Source organism: Parasteatoda tepidariorum, chromosome 9 (genome assembly GCF_982258835.1).
Source record: "Parasteatoda tepidariorum strain Cologne lab strain chromosome 9, Ptep-v5.0, whole genome shotgun sequence".
Lineage (NCBI taxonomy): Eukaryota > Metazoa > Arthropoda > Arachnida > Araneae > Theridiidae > Parasteatoda > Parasteatoda tepidariorum.
In genome coordinates this window covers 49123141-49139325 of record NC_141763.1, presented here as the reverse complement: position 1 = coordinate 49139325, position 16185 = coordinate 49123141, and the positions used below count along the sequence as shown (strand labels likewise).

At 27.6% G+C, this 16185-nt stretch overlaps 1 protein-coding gene across 1 annotated transcript in view; it reads left to right on the top strand.

Moving 5' to 3' along the window:
• Positions 1 to 4997: 4997 nt before the first annotated feature.
• Positions 4998 to 16185, top strand: part of LOC107447172 (uncharacterized) — a 55674-nt gene continuing 44486 nt past the window's right edge. The window contains exon 1 of the mRNA XM_016062027.4: positions 4998 to 5256. Within this exon, the coding sequence (XP_015917513.3) occupies positions 5239 to 5256 (18 nt within the window). The 5' untranslated portion in view covers positions 4998 to 5238. The remainder of the gene's footprint in view (positions 5257 to 16185) is intronic.

Sequence of the window (16185 nt, the reverse complement as noted above, 5' to 3'; positions counted from 1 at the left end):
AATTACTTATTAAATTAGTACACAAACATTGCATTGAATTTAATAGTATCAGTTTCTTTTAATTTATTCTATATTCAAGCGTATTAAGAGCATTTTTCTTAGAAGTATCCAAATAGCATAAATATTAAAAAAAAAACTCTTTAAAAAATTTACTCTTCTAAATTTACTTCTCTAATTTAAAGGATGTTAAATTATTAGAGAATTTAATAAATCTGAATAATCAAAGAAGTTATCAATTCGTCAACAGGAATAATTTTATCCACCTCAATTTTTTTTTGACGAAAAAAAAAAGCGAAAGAAAAAATGAAAGAAAGAAAGGAGAGAAAGAAAATAATAATAATAATTTGAACGTTTGAAAGTTAAGTTTGTAATTTATGATGTGTTCGTGTTTTTTGGACTATTTAATAAACTTTAGATTAAGGAACTTACGAAAAAACCAACAGAAAGCATTTTTTCCATCTCATTCAATTTCGCAAATAATAATAAAAACACCAAGTTTAAAGTTAATTTTAAATCTTTAAAATTTTTCCTTTCCTTTATTTGTTTTTATGCTATTTGAAATTATTTATTAACTTATTAAAAGCATTGTTAAAGTCCGTACACTTTTTGAGCAAGCTATTGTCATCCAATAAGCAATTAGTTGTTGTTTTCTTCTAGTAATCTCTTTAAAAACTCATAAATAGCTACGGAAGCGGTTTAAATCCACCCGTACACGGAAAACTAACCTCCTCCTTAAGTGTTAATGAAGGTATAACCCTTTGACGCAGATGTGACGCGTGTCTATTTCATATACTCTTTCATCTGATGTCTAATTACACTCAAATATATATTTTAGTATTTTTTAATTTAAAAAAAAACAGTCAAATTTTTTAACAGAAAAATTTATTAGATTATCGGAATTATATTTGTACTAAAATATAAAATAAAAAAAAAAGTAGTTCGAAAATTTTTTTTCATTCGTATTCAAAACTTCATTAATAACTCGTGTTGTAAATTAAAGGAATTTCATTAATGAATTGCTTTTTCTCTTAGGTCTAAATAACTGCCAAATAAGTGAAAATTAGATAAATTATTATTTAGAAGTGAACCGTGTATGGAAGATTTTTCCTTTAACGCAGAAAAAGATACCGGTGTTTCATGATGTTTCCTAACCATAAAGTAATATTTAACCATATTAATACTAACCATATTAATTACTTGATTACAAGATTGGAAAATTTTGTAGCATAACGAATCTAAATACATGAAGAAACAAAAACATACTAAAATAAATGAAGTAAAATTAATTTACGTTTCTGTTACATTTATTATCAATGCAACTTAGCAATCTTTGAATTTCATTAATGAATTGCTTTTTCTCTTAGGTCTAAATAACTGCCAAATAAGTGAAAATTAGATAAATTATTATTTGGAAGTGAACCGTGTATGGAAGATTTTTCCTTTAACGCAGAAAAAGATACCGGTGTTTCATAATGTTTCCTAACCATAAAGTAATATTTAACCATATTAATACTAACCATATTAATTACTTGATTACAAGATTGGAAAATTTTGTAGCATAACGAATCTAAATACATGAAGAAACAAAAACATACTAAAATAAATGAAGTAAAATTAATTTACGTTTCTGTTACATTTATTATCAATGCAACTTAGCAATCTTTGAATTTCATTAATGAATTGCTTTTTCTCTTAGGTCTAAATAACTGCCAAATAAGTGAAAATTAGATAAATTATTATTTGGAAGTGAACCGTGTATGGAATATTTTTCCTTTAACGCAGAAAAAGATACCGGTGTTTCATAATGTTTCCTAACCATAAAGTAATATTTAACCATATTAATACTAACCATATTAATTACTTGATTACAAGATTGGAAAATTTTGTAGCATAACGAATCTAAATACATGAAGAAACAAAAACATACTAAAATAAATGAAGTAAAATTAATTTACGTTTCTGTTACATTTATTATCAATGCAACTTAGCAATCTTTGAATTTCATTAATGAATTGCTTTTTCTCTTAGGTCTAAATAACTGCCAAATAAGTGAAAATTAGATAAATTATTATTTGGAAGTGAACCGTGTATGGAAGATTTTTCCTTTAACGCAGAAAAAGATACCGGTGTTTCATAATGTTTCCTAACCATAAAGTAATATTTAACCATATTAATACTAACCATATTAATTACTTGATTACAAGATTGGAAAATTTTGTAGCATAACGAATCTAAATACATGAAGAAACAAAAACATACTAAAATAAATGAAGTAAAATTAATTTACGTTTCTGTTACATTTATTATCAATGCAACTTAGCAATCTTTGAATTTCATTAATGAATTGCTTTTTCTCTTAGGTCTAAATAACTGCCAAATAAGTGAAAATTAGATAAATTATTATTTGGAAGTGAACCGTGTATGGAATATTTTTCCTTTAACGCAGAAAAAGATACCGGTGTTTCATAATGTTTCCTAACCATAAAGTAATATTTAACCATATTAATACTAACCATATTAATTACTTGATTACAAGATTGGAAAATTTTGTAGCATAACGAATCTAAATACATGAAGAAACAAAAACATACTAAAATAAATGAAGTAAAATTAATTTACGTTTCTGTTACATTTATTATCAATGCAACTTAGCAATCTTTGAATTTCATTAATGAATTGCTTTTTCTCTTAGGTCTAAATAACTGCCAAATAAGTGAAAATTAGATAAATTATTATTTGGAAGTGAACCGTGTATGGAATATTTTTCCTTTAACGCAGAAAAAGATACCGGTGTTTCATAATGTTTCCTAACCATAAAGTAATATTTAACCATATTAATACTAACCATATTTAATACTTGTGAAGTGAACCGTGTATGGATACACGGTTCATTATTAATACTAACCATATTTAATACTTTTGATTTATTTTGACCTAAATGAATTCAAAATAATGAAAAATGTGTTTAATAGAAATTCTGTGTCAAAGAGTTGAAGCGTAGAAATTTCAATATGTATATTATTAAATTAAAGAAACATTTTCTTTATCTTCAATAAAGCTAACAGTTTATTTTTAATTATTTTATTTTACTCCGGTTAGAGTGTTAATGAGATGGAAAAATCGCAGTTTATCCTGTTGCATGGTAGAATAAATTAAGAGAGGTCGGAGTCTTAGAGAATTTAATAAATCTGATTTATCAAAAAAGTTCGGCAAGAGGAATACATTTTATCCATCCCACAGTGGGCCAGCATCCAAGGTTTCGTGGCCAAAATTAGTATTTATATAAAATTTGTTTCAAAATTTGGGGTTTTTTACTTAGGGGTTTTTATGTGCAGGTAAATTGAAGTCATAGTTGAAATTTTGAAACACACTAAAAATACCCCAAAAATCAAATGGCGGCTGAAATATGGAGAGCAAAAATAAAAAAATAATATAGTACGTTTAAATAATTAAATATAGCAATGAAAATATAATAATTTTCGTAATTTCCTATTAAAAAGGAAAAGCAAATTATATTTCCGAAGTAATATTACAAAATAACGCGAATTAATTACAAAATAACGCGAAAACATGAAAAAAAAACATAATTTTTGTTTCTCGGTATATTTAGTCCACTTTTGCAATACGGGCGAAATGGGATAGGTTTTTTCGAAAGAAGAAACATCAAAGAAGACAAAAAAAATTTTATCTAATTACCTCGTGGAACTTTTTGGAACTAAGTTTCGAAAGTCATTCAGACATTGTGAAATGTTAAATGATAAGATATAACCTATAAGTTTGTCAAGAGTATTAACTAATTCAACAATTTTTATAATTTCAGTTCAACTAATTACTCCGATAAAAATGTAACAGTAAGGTGAAATTCCTATATATATTTTTGAAATAAAGAATTTAAAAGTTACATTTAAAAAAAAATTTAACATATTTTTCATTACATTGTACTCTCGTCGGTCTAAAAAGTAAATTACAATGTTTTAATGATTATGATCATATTTTATCTAACATACATACACATAATTGCCTAGACGTATTTTAGTTGAAAATTTAATTTGCGTCTTTTGGCCAAAGATCATGGTCTTCTGGTCCACAGTGCCTCCCATTCTATTTTACAAAAAAGAAGAAGAAAAAAGAAAGGAGGAAAAAGAAAGGAATAATAATATTTTAAGCATTTGAAAGCTAGGTCTGTAATCTGTGATACATTCTAGTTTTTTAGCCTATTTAATAAATTTTAGATCAAGGAACTCATGAAGGGACTTATAGCTTTCATTTTTTTCATCTCGTTTTATTTCGTAAATAATAATAATAACAATTTGAAAGCCAAGTTTAAATCTATAAAATATTTCATTTCCTCGGTTTATTTTTACGCTACTTAAAATTATCTAATAACTTAAAAAAACCATTGTCTAAGTCCATACGCTCTGCAACATTCTTTCGACGAGCTATTGTTTTTTTTACAAACATCCAATAAGTAATTAGCTATTTTTTTTCCAACCAGTAATCTCTTTACAAACTCATAAATAGCTATGGGAGCGGTAAGAATCCACCTGCAACATGGAAAACTAGCCTCCTCTTTAAGTGCTAATGAAGGATGAAGGGAGGGGAGGAAAAAAATTCCATGCCGATTTAACCGGTAGATTACAAATTAACACAATTACTGCTGCAAACTTTGAAATGGTTTATTGTCTTTAAACAATAGAGTCCGATCTCCCTTGGAAAAAGAAATCGGAGAAAAGTAACTTCAATTTTTTTTTTATTCATTCTTTATACTTGTTATTTCTTTCAAAAGCTATATAACGATCTATTTGACCAACACCCGGGATACTCAGAGCGTGAAGAAAGGTAGAAAGGAAAAAAAAAAGAAACGAAAAATCTTTTGGAGTGTGTCGAGAATTGCCTCAAAATGAGATCAAAAAACCGCGCGCCGTGTTTTCGACCCTCCCTGCCATCTTTTCCTCCAGGGAATCGTTTTAACGGAGAGGCAGGGCATCGTCAAAACTTCTTCCGACACGGAATGCCCAATATTCGGGTCACTGTCAAGGCGAAGGTGAGATTTTCTATTCGTCGGAACTCAACAGACGATTTCTCGCATCTTAGAACGTCTGGAGAGAGGAATAGCTCTCCAACCTGTCATTGGTTGTATTTATATTAAGGTGGTGGAAAAAGTTTGGGAATTGTTTTTTTCTTTTCAACATTGAACTTAAATCACTTAGGGAGTAGTGAGTTATTGTGACTGACAGTATGGATTGGATTTCATCGGTGAGTTTTTTTTTTTTAAATTTTTTTTAGAAGAAAAATAGTTTAAATAAATATTTCTATTATATATATTCTATTTCACTGTATATGCTATATAATTTTTACTGTACAATGTTTTTCGTAAATGTTTTAAATTGTAAAAATTTAACATTACTTTCAAACTGACGCTTGCATAAATAAATTAGATAAAATAAAGAAGAAAAAAAAGTAAATTATTCCATATTATAATTTAATAATTCTTCATTATTTTATTTATAATTCTTAGTTAATTAATAATTAATAGTTTTTGTGTTAAATAAATTTTTACAATAAAGAAAATTTGATTAAAAAAAGAAGTTTTTAATGGAAAATTTATTATTATTCATATTACATTATAATTTAATAATTCTTCCCTATTTTACCTAAAATTTTTAGTTAATTAATATTTAATAGTTTTTGTATTAAAAAATTTTTTGCACAAAGAAAATTTTATTAAAAAAAATAAATTTTTAATGGAAAATTTATTCTTCTTCTTCACTGTTTTATAAATAATTTTTAGTTATTAATTTTTAATATTTTAGTATTAAATTAATTTTCACCAGTAGAAACTTTTATTAAATATGCAGTTTTTCAACGGAGAATAGCCCCCGGACACAGAAATATTTTGGGCCCTTATAAAAAGTCATACTGTTTAAAATCGTACTTAAAAACTTCACACACATAAAATAATGCATTTTTGAGGTAAGATAAACACATTTTGATTGCTCCAAAAAACTCAATGCACATAAAAACTTCATTATAATTTAGAATACTAAATTTCGGTTGCCTTTTTAAGTTTTTCAGGTGATAAACTAGTCAAATTATTGTTGTTTCTATGATAATCAAACACTAATTTTAGAAAGAAAAACAAAAAGCACACTTTATACAATAGAATATATTTATTTTAAAAAAAAAGATTTAAAGCAATTTTGGTTATTCTTAGTGTTTTTTAAATACAATTTATGAAAAACAATATTCTCAAGGGTCCCGGGCACTGCCCGGGATTGCCCATTTGCAAAAACGGTACTGGGTATGGGTAACATACATACATCTTTTCAAAAATGCAGCTATATTAATGTGGTGCTAAATTGAACCATATTATCGCGCTTCTTTAATTTATTTATGCAATGTTCGTGCTTCTTTAGTTTATTCAACTTGGATGGAAACAAAATGGCTCAATTCAATGATTTATTAACGTTGCAGAAAAACTGTGTGCGGTTCAAGTTTACCGTTGTCTGTAATATTGGTAATTTAACATTTTAATGAAAAGGGAGCATTTCAAAAAGACGACGTCTGTTTGCAGATGCTTAAACGAATGAGAAATGTGATAAAAATATACTCAATTACGAAACTTCAAAGTGAAAAGAGTGGACACGCATCAGTTGTAGTTCTGTCTTAAAATTTCATCTATAAATGTCGTTGGTACATTATGTATGTCAAATGTCAAAGCTTTTCAAGTAAGAAATCGAAACAAGTTCGATTTACATAAGAAAATAAATAAATAATTAAAAAAGTGAAAAAAATAAAATAAATTAATTCATTAAATAAATAAAATAAATAAATAAAATAAATAAAATAAATAAAATAAATAAATAAATAAAAAAAAATAAATAAATAAAATAAATAAATAAAACAAATAAGTAAATAAATAAAAAAATATAAATAAAAAAATAAACAAATAAATAAAAATAAATAAATAAATAAAAATAGTATTTTTTTTAAAGTTGAAAATAACTTCCTTTTCAATCAATAACAAATATTCTCCGCAATCTAAAACAGTGATTGAATCTAAAAATATCATCGAGCCATTATAATCGAATCGTGTTGTGCGAAATGAAAATAAATTCTAATTCTGTAAAAATATATGCTTTTATAAGTCATTAAAAATATTTTCTTTAATGAGTCAGTAAGAATTAAATATATTTTTGGGCCTGAAAATCTCTCTTCCATACCAATAAAACCAACTCATCCGAACTAATTCTTAAAAAAATTAGAAATTTTATTCATTTTATTCCTACTACGGTACATTAGTTTCTGAATCAAAAGGAAGGGTTATTGTGTTTTAAAAATGCGTCTAACATAAATCCTTTTCTTTATGGTATATCTGGTAAACTACTCATCTTCAAGTTGATCTTTATCGGAAATGCTGAAATATACAATACTTCTTTTCTTTTCCTGCTTTCCTTCTAACCTAAATATATATATAAAAAAAAGGATGCCATTGTCTCAGTGTATTATTCGATTGTGGATTGTCATTTCCGTTAACTGTTTGGGATATAAGTTTTAACTTAAAGTTAAAAGGATCAGTGTTTTAATTTATAAATCAAAAATGTTTATTCAACGTTGTTTTAGGTTACAGTTGAAGAACTTTTATCATTATACTGTCTTCCTTATGTAATCGTGCATTTAGCAGAAAATAAATTGCTTCTACCAACAAAAAAATTTCCCGCTGGAAATTTTCCTATAATTGACAACAGACTATCTTTTCATCGACTTGCCCTCATTTATAGGATTTTTAGTAATATACTCTGGCTGGCTTGCTTAAACGCTTATTTTTTCGACTTTGATATCACAGAGTAAAGTTTTAAAAGAGGTTGCAAAAATCTTTAAAGCTTATTTTTTCGACTTTGATATCATAGAGAAAAGTTTTAAAAAAGGCTGCAAAAATCTTTAAAGCTTATTTTTTCGACTTTGATATCAAAGAGTAAAGTTTTAAAAGAGGTTGCAAAAATCTTTAAAGCTTTTTTTTTTTTTTTTACTTGTATATCACAGAGTAAAGTTTTGAAGGAGGCTGCAAAAATCTTTAAAGCTTATTTTTTCGACTTTGATATCATAGAGTAAAGTTTTAAAAGAGGCTGCAAAAATCTTTAAAGCTTATTTTTTTACTTGTATATATATCACAGAGTAAAGTTTTGAAAGAGGCTTCAAAAATTTTTAAAGCTTATTTTTTCGACTTTGATATCATAGAGTAAAGTTTTAAAAAAGGCTGCAAAAATCTTTAAAGCTTATTTTTTTTACTTGTATGTCACAGAGTAAAGTTTTGAAAGAGGCTTCAAAAATCTTTAAAGCTTATTTTTTCGACTTTGATATCATAGAGTAAAGTTTTAAAAAAGGCTGCAAAAATCTTTAAAGCTTATTTTTTCGACTTTGATATCATAGAGTAAAGTTTTAAAAAAGGCTTCAAAAATCTTTAAAGCTTATTTTTTCGACTTTGATACCATAGAGTAAAGTTTTAAAAGAGGCTGCAAAAATCTTTAAAGCTTATTTTTTTACTTGTATATCACAGAGTAAAGTTTTGAAAGAGGCTGCAAAAATCTTTATTAGAGATCAAAGTCGAAAAAATAAGCTTTAAAAGCTTATTTTTTCGACTTTGATATCATAGAGTAAAGTTTTAAAAAAGGCTGCAAAAATCTTTAAAGCTTATTTTTTCGACTTTGATATCATAGAGTAAAGTTTTAAAAAAGGCTGCAAAAATCTTCAAAGCTTATTTTGTCGACTTTGGTAACACAGAGTAAAGTTTTAAAAGAGGGTTCAAAAGTTTCTAGCGCTTATTTTTTCGAGTTAGATAACTCACAGTAGAGTTTAAAATGAGTATATAAAACTCAATGACACATGTTTATTCCAGCTTAATATCACACAGTAAAGTTTTAAAAGAGGTTATAAAAATCTCTAACTTTTGGTTATTCGATTTTGGTTTTACAGAGAGAAGTTTTAAAAGAGGACATAAAAGTCTCTAACGCTTGTTTATTCCAGTTTGGTATCACTCCGTAAAATTCTAAAAGAGGATATAAAAATCACTAACTCTTGGTTATTCGAGTTAGATTTAAAGAGAAAGGTTTTCAAGGAGGATACAAAAATTTCCGACGCTTATTTTTCGTAAAATTTTAAAAGAAGATATGAAAATCACTAACTCCTAGTTATTCGAATTTGATTTTACAGAGTGAAATTTTAAAAGAGGATATAAAAATCCATACGCTTGTTTATTCCAGTGTGACTTCAATGAGTTAAGTTTTAAAAAGGAACATAAAAATTATTAACTCTTGGCTTAACAATTTGATTTTACAGAGAGAAAAGTTTTTTAAAAGGAAATGCAAAAATCTCTTAATGCTTTTTTTTTCCTTCCGAGTTTGATATTACAGAGTAAAGTTTTAAAAGGAGATATTAAAATCACTAGCGCCTGGTAGTTCGAGTTTTATATGATACACTATATTAACTGTGGTGTACTATCTCTTCAAGTTTGATGTTCACTGTTTCAAATGTCTAAAAAAATGGTTCAATAACAATTTATTGAATTCTCATTTTACCATATTCAAACAAAACAGTCAAGTAACCATAAATAAGATGGTATTCAAGCTCTTAAGAAAAACTGTTTATTAACTGCTTTCACCTCATGCGGTTCAATAACCAGAATTTCATCGCATCATATAGACCTTAATTCTGGTGGCCAAGATATAGACTCACCTAATGGAGCCACTTAGTTCCTTGTAGATATATTATAGCTGAGAGATTTAATCTGTCAATCTCAAGACCGACAGCATGGGGGTTCGAGCCCCAACAATGACACAATTTTCCCTTCTACACATGAAGAGTTTCCAAGCGTCCTGCACAATTTCAGACCCTTGTCTAATAGAATACGACATTCTTTTTCGCTCATAAATCACAGCTATATAAAGCTACTAAATTGTCTCCAATGTCCAGTTAGATTTATTTTTTATTGTTTTAAAACCGTGCTTATTGTAAATGGTTAAAAAAAAACTTTCGAATTTTCGTTTTTTTAGCTACAGTACACTATTAGAAATTCTTCGGAAAAAAGGGTTAAATAACAGTTTATTGAATGGTTATTGTACCATGTTTAATCAAAACAGTGAAATAACCATAAATTAAATGGTAATCAAACTGATAAGTTTGAGAAATACTGTTTATTAGCTACTTTCACCTAATACGGTTAAGCAACCAGAATTTCATCGCACCAACTCGAACCACCTAATGGAGCTACTTAGTTCTTTGCTACTGCCTACATATCATAGCCGAGCGGACCTTTCTGTCAATCGCATGACCGGCAGAACTGGAGTTCGAGTCCTAGTGTTGACACCACACAATACTTCCTCCATTCCTTTCAACTCGTGAAGAATTTTCAGTGTCCGGCATTCTCCAATGCCCATTACCTTACGGAAAACCAAGCTCCTACGTCTAGTTAAATAATAATAATAATTTTTTTTTACGTTTTTGAGAAATACTAGTTGTAAATGGTTAAAAAAACGTATAGTTTCGTATTCATGGTTTTATAACCATATTTTTTGAAATGGTTATAAAACCATAAAGGAAAAAAGCGTTCTATTCCGTAAACATTAGAGTTAATCGGATAGACAGACAGCTGCCAGTTATTTTACCATAATTTTTGAATGAAAATTTTAACAGTGTAGTTGCTAACGGTTTCAAAACCGTAAAAATAAAAAACGTTCTTTACCGTAAACTTTACGGTTAATTGGATGGATAAACTGCTGTCAGTTACTTTACCATAAGTTTAGAATGAAAATTCTAACAGTGTTGAACAAGCCAAAAAATTGTATAAAGGAGAACTATATTTCTAGTTAATAAAACATTTATATAGAATTTAAAAGGTGTTAAATATAAGCTTTTAGGGTGAGAAGGATCACACCAAATTGACGAGCATTCACACCATAAAAGAATTATTTTCGCTTCCAAAAACACAAAATTTGGCGCAGTTTGGATATCACCAGCAGTATTTTTATATCGAGTAAGAGTTGGCATGAGTTAGTTACTTTCTTTCACGCAATTATCTATCTATTGAAACGAGAGTTCGTAGATGAAATATGTATGCACGTTATTAGTTGTGTAAAAAAGATAATTTTATTTTAATTTTTAAAAATCGGGAAACCATATTAAATAATTTTACAACATTTAACTTCTATCCGCTTTGGTATTGTTAAGCCTGGTTCAAATTCATATTAACATTTTTGTTGTGGTATAAGTTAATAGCAAACTAATTTTGCTTTAAGAAATATTGTATACTAAATTCATGATTATTGCTTTGCATTGTATCGTAAACACAACTTATTTTACCTAATTTTACTGAATAGAAAACACGATTGGCGACTACTTTATGAAAAGTAGTGTCAAAGAACAGTATTGGTATTTCACTACACCAAGAAATATCCTTAGTTCATAGTGCAGTGCAACACTTAGTGGAACGCTACTTTGGTGTAAAGTAGTCGCCACGATTTTTGGTGTTAAAATGCACGAATATTTTTAACTTTCAAAAGAGAATATAATTAACTATAATTAATACAGTTAATTTTTTTTCTTAGCAAAACGTCTATGTTAGGATTCAAAATTGAGAAGACAGAGGATATTAGTTTTATAATTTTATGCGTTTCTATCTTCTTAACTGGAAACAAATTAATTGATCTCAAATTTGATTCTTCCATTTAATTTCAGAACTGACATCAATTGAAATTTTATCGCATTACCCCTTTCTAACTTTTTATTGATTTTCTACAACACAACTTGGATAGATTTTCCGAAATTCCTGCCTGGGGGATAGTTAGTGAATTTTTTTTAACTAATATGGCGACGCTGCACTTCCTATAACTATCATTGTAATTATGTTTTCATTGGCTATAAAAAATACTTTCTTTCATTATTTTGAGGAACTATTGCTTAGGTTGATTACTTTATAACTACAGTGTTAAAGAACTTTTTTTTCAATTTTGTATTTATTATGCTTCTTGAAAAACATGAGAAAGTCCTCTGTAAAAAGAGAATTAATTCCTTTGTAAAAAAAATTAATAGAGTGGAAAATTTGAAAAGGGAAATGAAATGGAATGGAAGTTTGAAAAAGAAATTAAAAATACTTTTTATGTTATTTTTGATTCAAACAAAACTAACATAAATATCTTTTAATTTTTCCTTCTTATTCACCGCGTAAGAAATTTAAAAAGAAAATCTCCGATTATTGTAAGACGGTGCTGTTTTATATATACATTATACAAATATATAACACATAAATCGGTCATTAACATTTAATTTTTCCTTAAGAAAAACAATAGGACTGTTTAATGAACATTATTGTAAAAGAGTTCAGGTTTATGAAACCAAAAGGAATGTTGTAAAAAATAACTGAATTGAAAAATGTCAGTAATACTGATATTGGCTTTGTATTAAAATGTAAACAAATAAAAAAAAACTATGAATAAAGCGTAGAACACAAAAAGAAGGCAATTATGCGTAAAAAACTGTTTAATATTTAAAATACGTTAACAACATGCTTTATCATTGCACTGCATTATATTTAAACGTTGTGTTTTTAACAGCTATTAAATGCTTTTTTATGATTTATACTGTAAAAAACAAAACGGGTCTTTATTTCATTTTTTTTTAGCTTGAAATGAAATATGAAAAAAATATCTGCATTAGTTTCATATATAAAGAAGGTAAGAATAAGTGCATGAATGAAATATATAGGAAAAGTTATTAAATCTGAATAAATAGGATGGATTTTTATTTACAAGTAATATATATTCGAGAAAAAAAAATATTAAAATAAAAGTATAACTAATAGCAATATTTTTAACATTACTTAGAAAAATGACTTTAAGAGATTTTAATTGTGTTTATTTCATTATTTCTTAATCATTAGTGCTAAATTAGATTAACTTCTTAACGTACAAATCGTAATTTTTCTTAAAATCATTATTATCATATGAGTATAATTCATTCTTAAAAAAATGCTCAAGGTAAATTTATTTTTTCAATTTTTTTCTAGTATTTATCTACTTATGCGAACTTAGTAAAACGTGTCTTAGAAAGTTTAAGACAAAACAAAGCTCCCAACAAAGTTTTATCAAGGCTAAATAGAAATATCATTTTATTACAAGCTTCAATATCGGGAAACAGACAAGCAAAGTATACAGTCACGGTATGATTCATATTAGATCATTACTTTTGTGGGATTAAAACAGGTTTAATGAGTCTGTTATTCTGTGATATAATTTTCCATGTAAATAATAATTCGTAGGCTGCAGGTCAAATATTTGATGCTACCTACAAAGCATTCAAAACATTTAGAGCTACCGTCGGTCAACCAATTAAAGCTCTTTTTCAGACCAACTAGCCATGTTTTGGCCCCAAAGCATTTCGTTAACACTTAATTGCTGATGGGGAAGTGGTGGTCTGAAAATACGCCGGTATGTAGCGTTAATTTTTTCCATGTTCCCTGATTCTGTCAAAGATACGTGGATTTTTCATTAGTTAGGAAAGATAGTTCTTGGTGTTGTACGTTGAAAGGTCAGTGCGCTGATTAATGTCTTGAAATATTTTAAAGATCGCGTGAAAACAATACACCTCTATCTCTTTCTTTTATTAAACAATAATTACGTTCTAAAATATTCATTCTGATATTCATTCTGATTTATGAATATTCATCAAATATTCATAAAATTTCATTTGCTGAGGATTTTTGTTTCATTTTAAGCTTCCTTTCATTCTGGCTAGTTCAGTCATTAATGTTAGATAATTTACTCTTTAATGCTGTATTCGCTTTTTGAGGCTATACTCGCAGAAATGAAATTCTCACAATTGACATTTCAACAATCATTGAGCTGTATTTCGTTAATTATGAGAATCATTTCATTATGAAATCACGTGATTTGTGACCAAACTCTCAAGTGTATGACAAAAAGTTCAACTCGGAACCTCATCGCTATCTCACTACCGCAAATCTACAAAAGTAATTCCTTTTGCGAAACACAAAATATTTCTTTACTTTTGATGAAATTCGCTTTCTCGAAGAAGAGACGATCATTATTTCGTCACCTTGACGAAATGTTCGCTCGTAGCATGCATCAGGTAACGGTTCCGTCAAAACTGGTCGAAGAAGGTTTGTTGGAATTTCAGAATCCATTTTTTACAGTGTATGGAAATAAGGTTTAGAAAAATTTTAATATTTTGTTTCATTTTGTAAATAGTTAATTTATATCAAAACTTTATTAATGTTTCAGTAGATAGTCTTGTAATTTTGAACCAATAACAGAAAACAGCAAAACTCCAGCATTGGGACAAACATTCTTTTTCAGAAGAACTTTTTAAATGAAACCTATCCGTTAAAAGGAGAGACAAACAATGGAAAACTCCCATGTTTAGCCAAACGGCAAAAGGACTCTAATCCAGGACCCGTCTATTACTGAGGGTGTTTTCCTCTGCATTGTGTGGTCAACGTAAATCGGTAGCAGCATAAGATATGACCAGAAAGCGATGGGAATCGAATCTGGGTCTTCTCATCAACCCACCATTTTATTAAAAATGTACTTTTAAAACTCATTTATCATTTAAGTAATTAACACCAGATTTGCAATAGTTAAAGTAGCATTCTATATATTAATATTAAATATCGTGAAATAAACTGTAAATTTACTTTAAAAGAAAATATTATCTGCTAATATTTCGTTTTAGTTGAAAAATTTAATATTTCTTTTAAATACACAGACATAACACGAAATTTCAACTAACTATCAAAACTTGAACTTATGTAAAATCAAAAGAGAAAAAAGCATTCTTACACTTGTCTAGACAAAATAGTTGAATATAAACAGCTCAATTAAAAATATTTAGAAAACTAACACTTTTTTTTCTCGACATTTTAAACATTATCTTTAAGATACTGCTACATTATCAGCAAACTTCTGATAATTTTAATGAAATGATGCACGTTAATAGCTTAATTAAACATACTTAATTAATGGACAAAAATTGAATTGTATTTGTAATTATTTCAAAATGTTAGAAATTAGAAGAAAAAATTAATTAATTAATTTAAGTAAACGAAGTGTATTTCTACTGATTTTTGATAGCTCAAAAAACAATTGTTGACTGGAATTTTACATATGTACTAACATATGGTATCGAAACAATAATTTTTTTTTTCATTTTTCTTATAGCATGGCAGAAGTGCATTTTTGAAGTTTTCAACTTGAATTCATCCAGTTTAGTGTAGGGCAAATCTTTCCAAAAAGCGTTTTATGCTAATTAAGATTACGCCAAAAATAATTAACTAGTAAAAATAATATCATAATCATTAATGTTTAAATTAAATTCATAAAAAATCGTGTTTATGAGATATACAATAGCTACTAGTGTCAAACTATGACTTCAAGTGTATGCAATGTAATTACATTGAGAAATAAAATGCAATCTTTTCGAACTGAGATAATAATTTTTTGCTTTATAATTTAAAGGATTGCACTGTTTCTTATGTAGAGATAAAATTATATTATTATATTTTTATAGTAAAAAATACATTCATTTTTTTATTAGTGGTACACAGCGTTACGAAAAATTTAGAAAGGGTACACAAAAGTCATAAGTTTGGGAAACACTGGTCTAAAGAAACAATTCAATTTCTTGTACAATATACTTGTTACTTGTATGATGATTTCGGTATTACTGTAAACTAGAGTGAAAAAAAAATGCTCTAAAAATATAGACTACTAGTAAAATTGCGGAACTTTTAAAAAATGTTTCTCAAAATTGAGCAAAAATGTGTCAAAGTAGCTCCGAAACAAATAATAATCGAATTTGAAAACTCCGTGTATTCAAAATTGAAACAGAATGTACTTATTTTTGAGCAAAATGCAGGTGGAAGGCGAAATACGAGGGAGAGCTGTTAGTTGGCTGCCGGCACTATTCGAACCAAGGACTTCCGGGATCATTGTAGGATGCTCCAACCACCATAATAGGGTACTCTGACCAACTTTAAGTGGTGACCGCCGCAATGACACATCATGACATGCTAACTTAACATTTCAAAGGATTTCAATTTAAAATATATGGTCATAGTAGCCAGGATATCGGTAGTTTGAATTTCACTTTTTGCTTATTGGCAGAATCTTAAAAGCT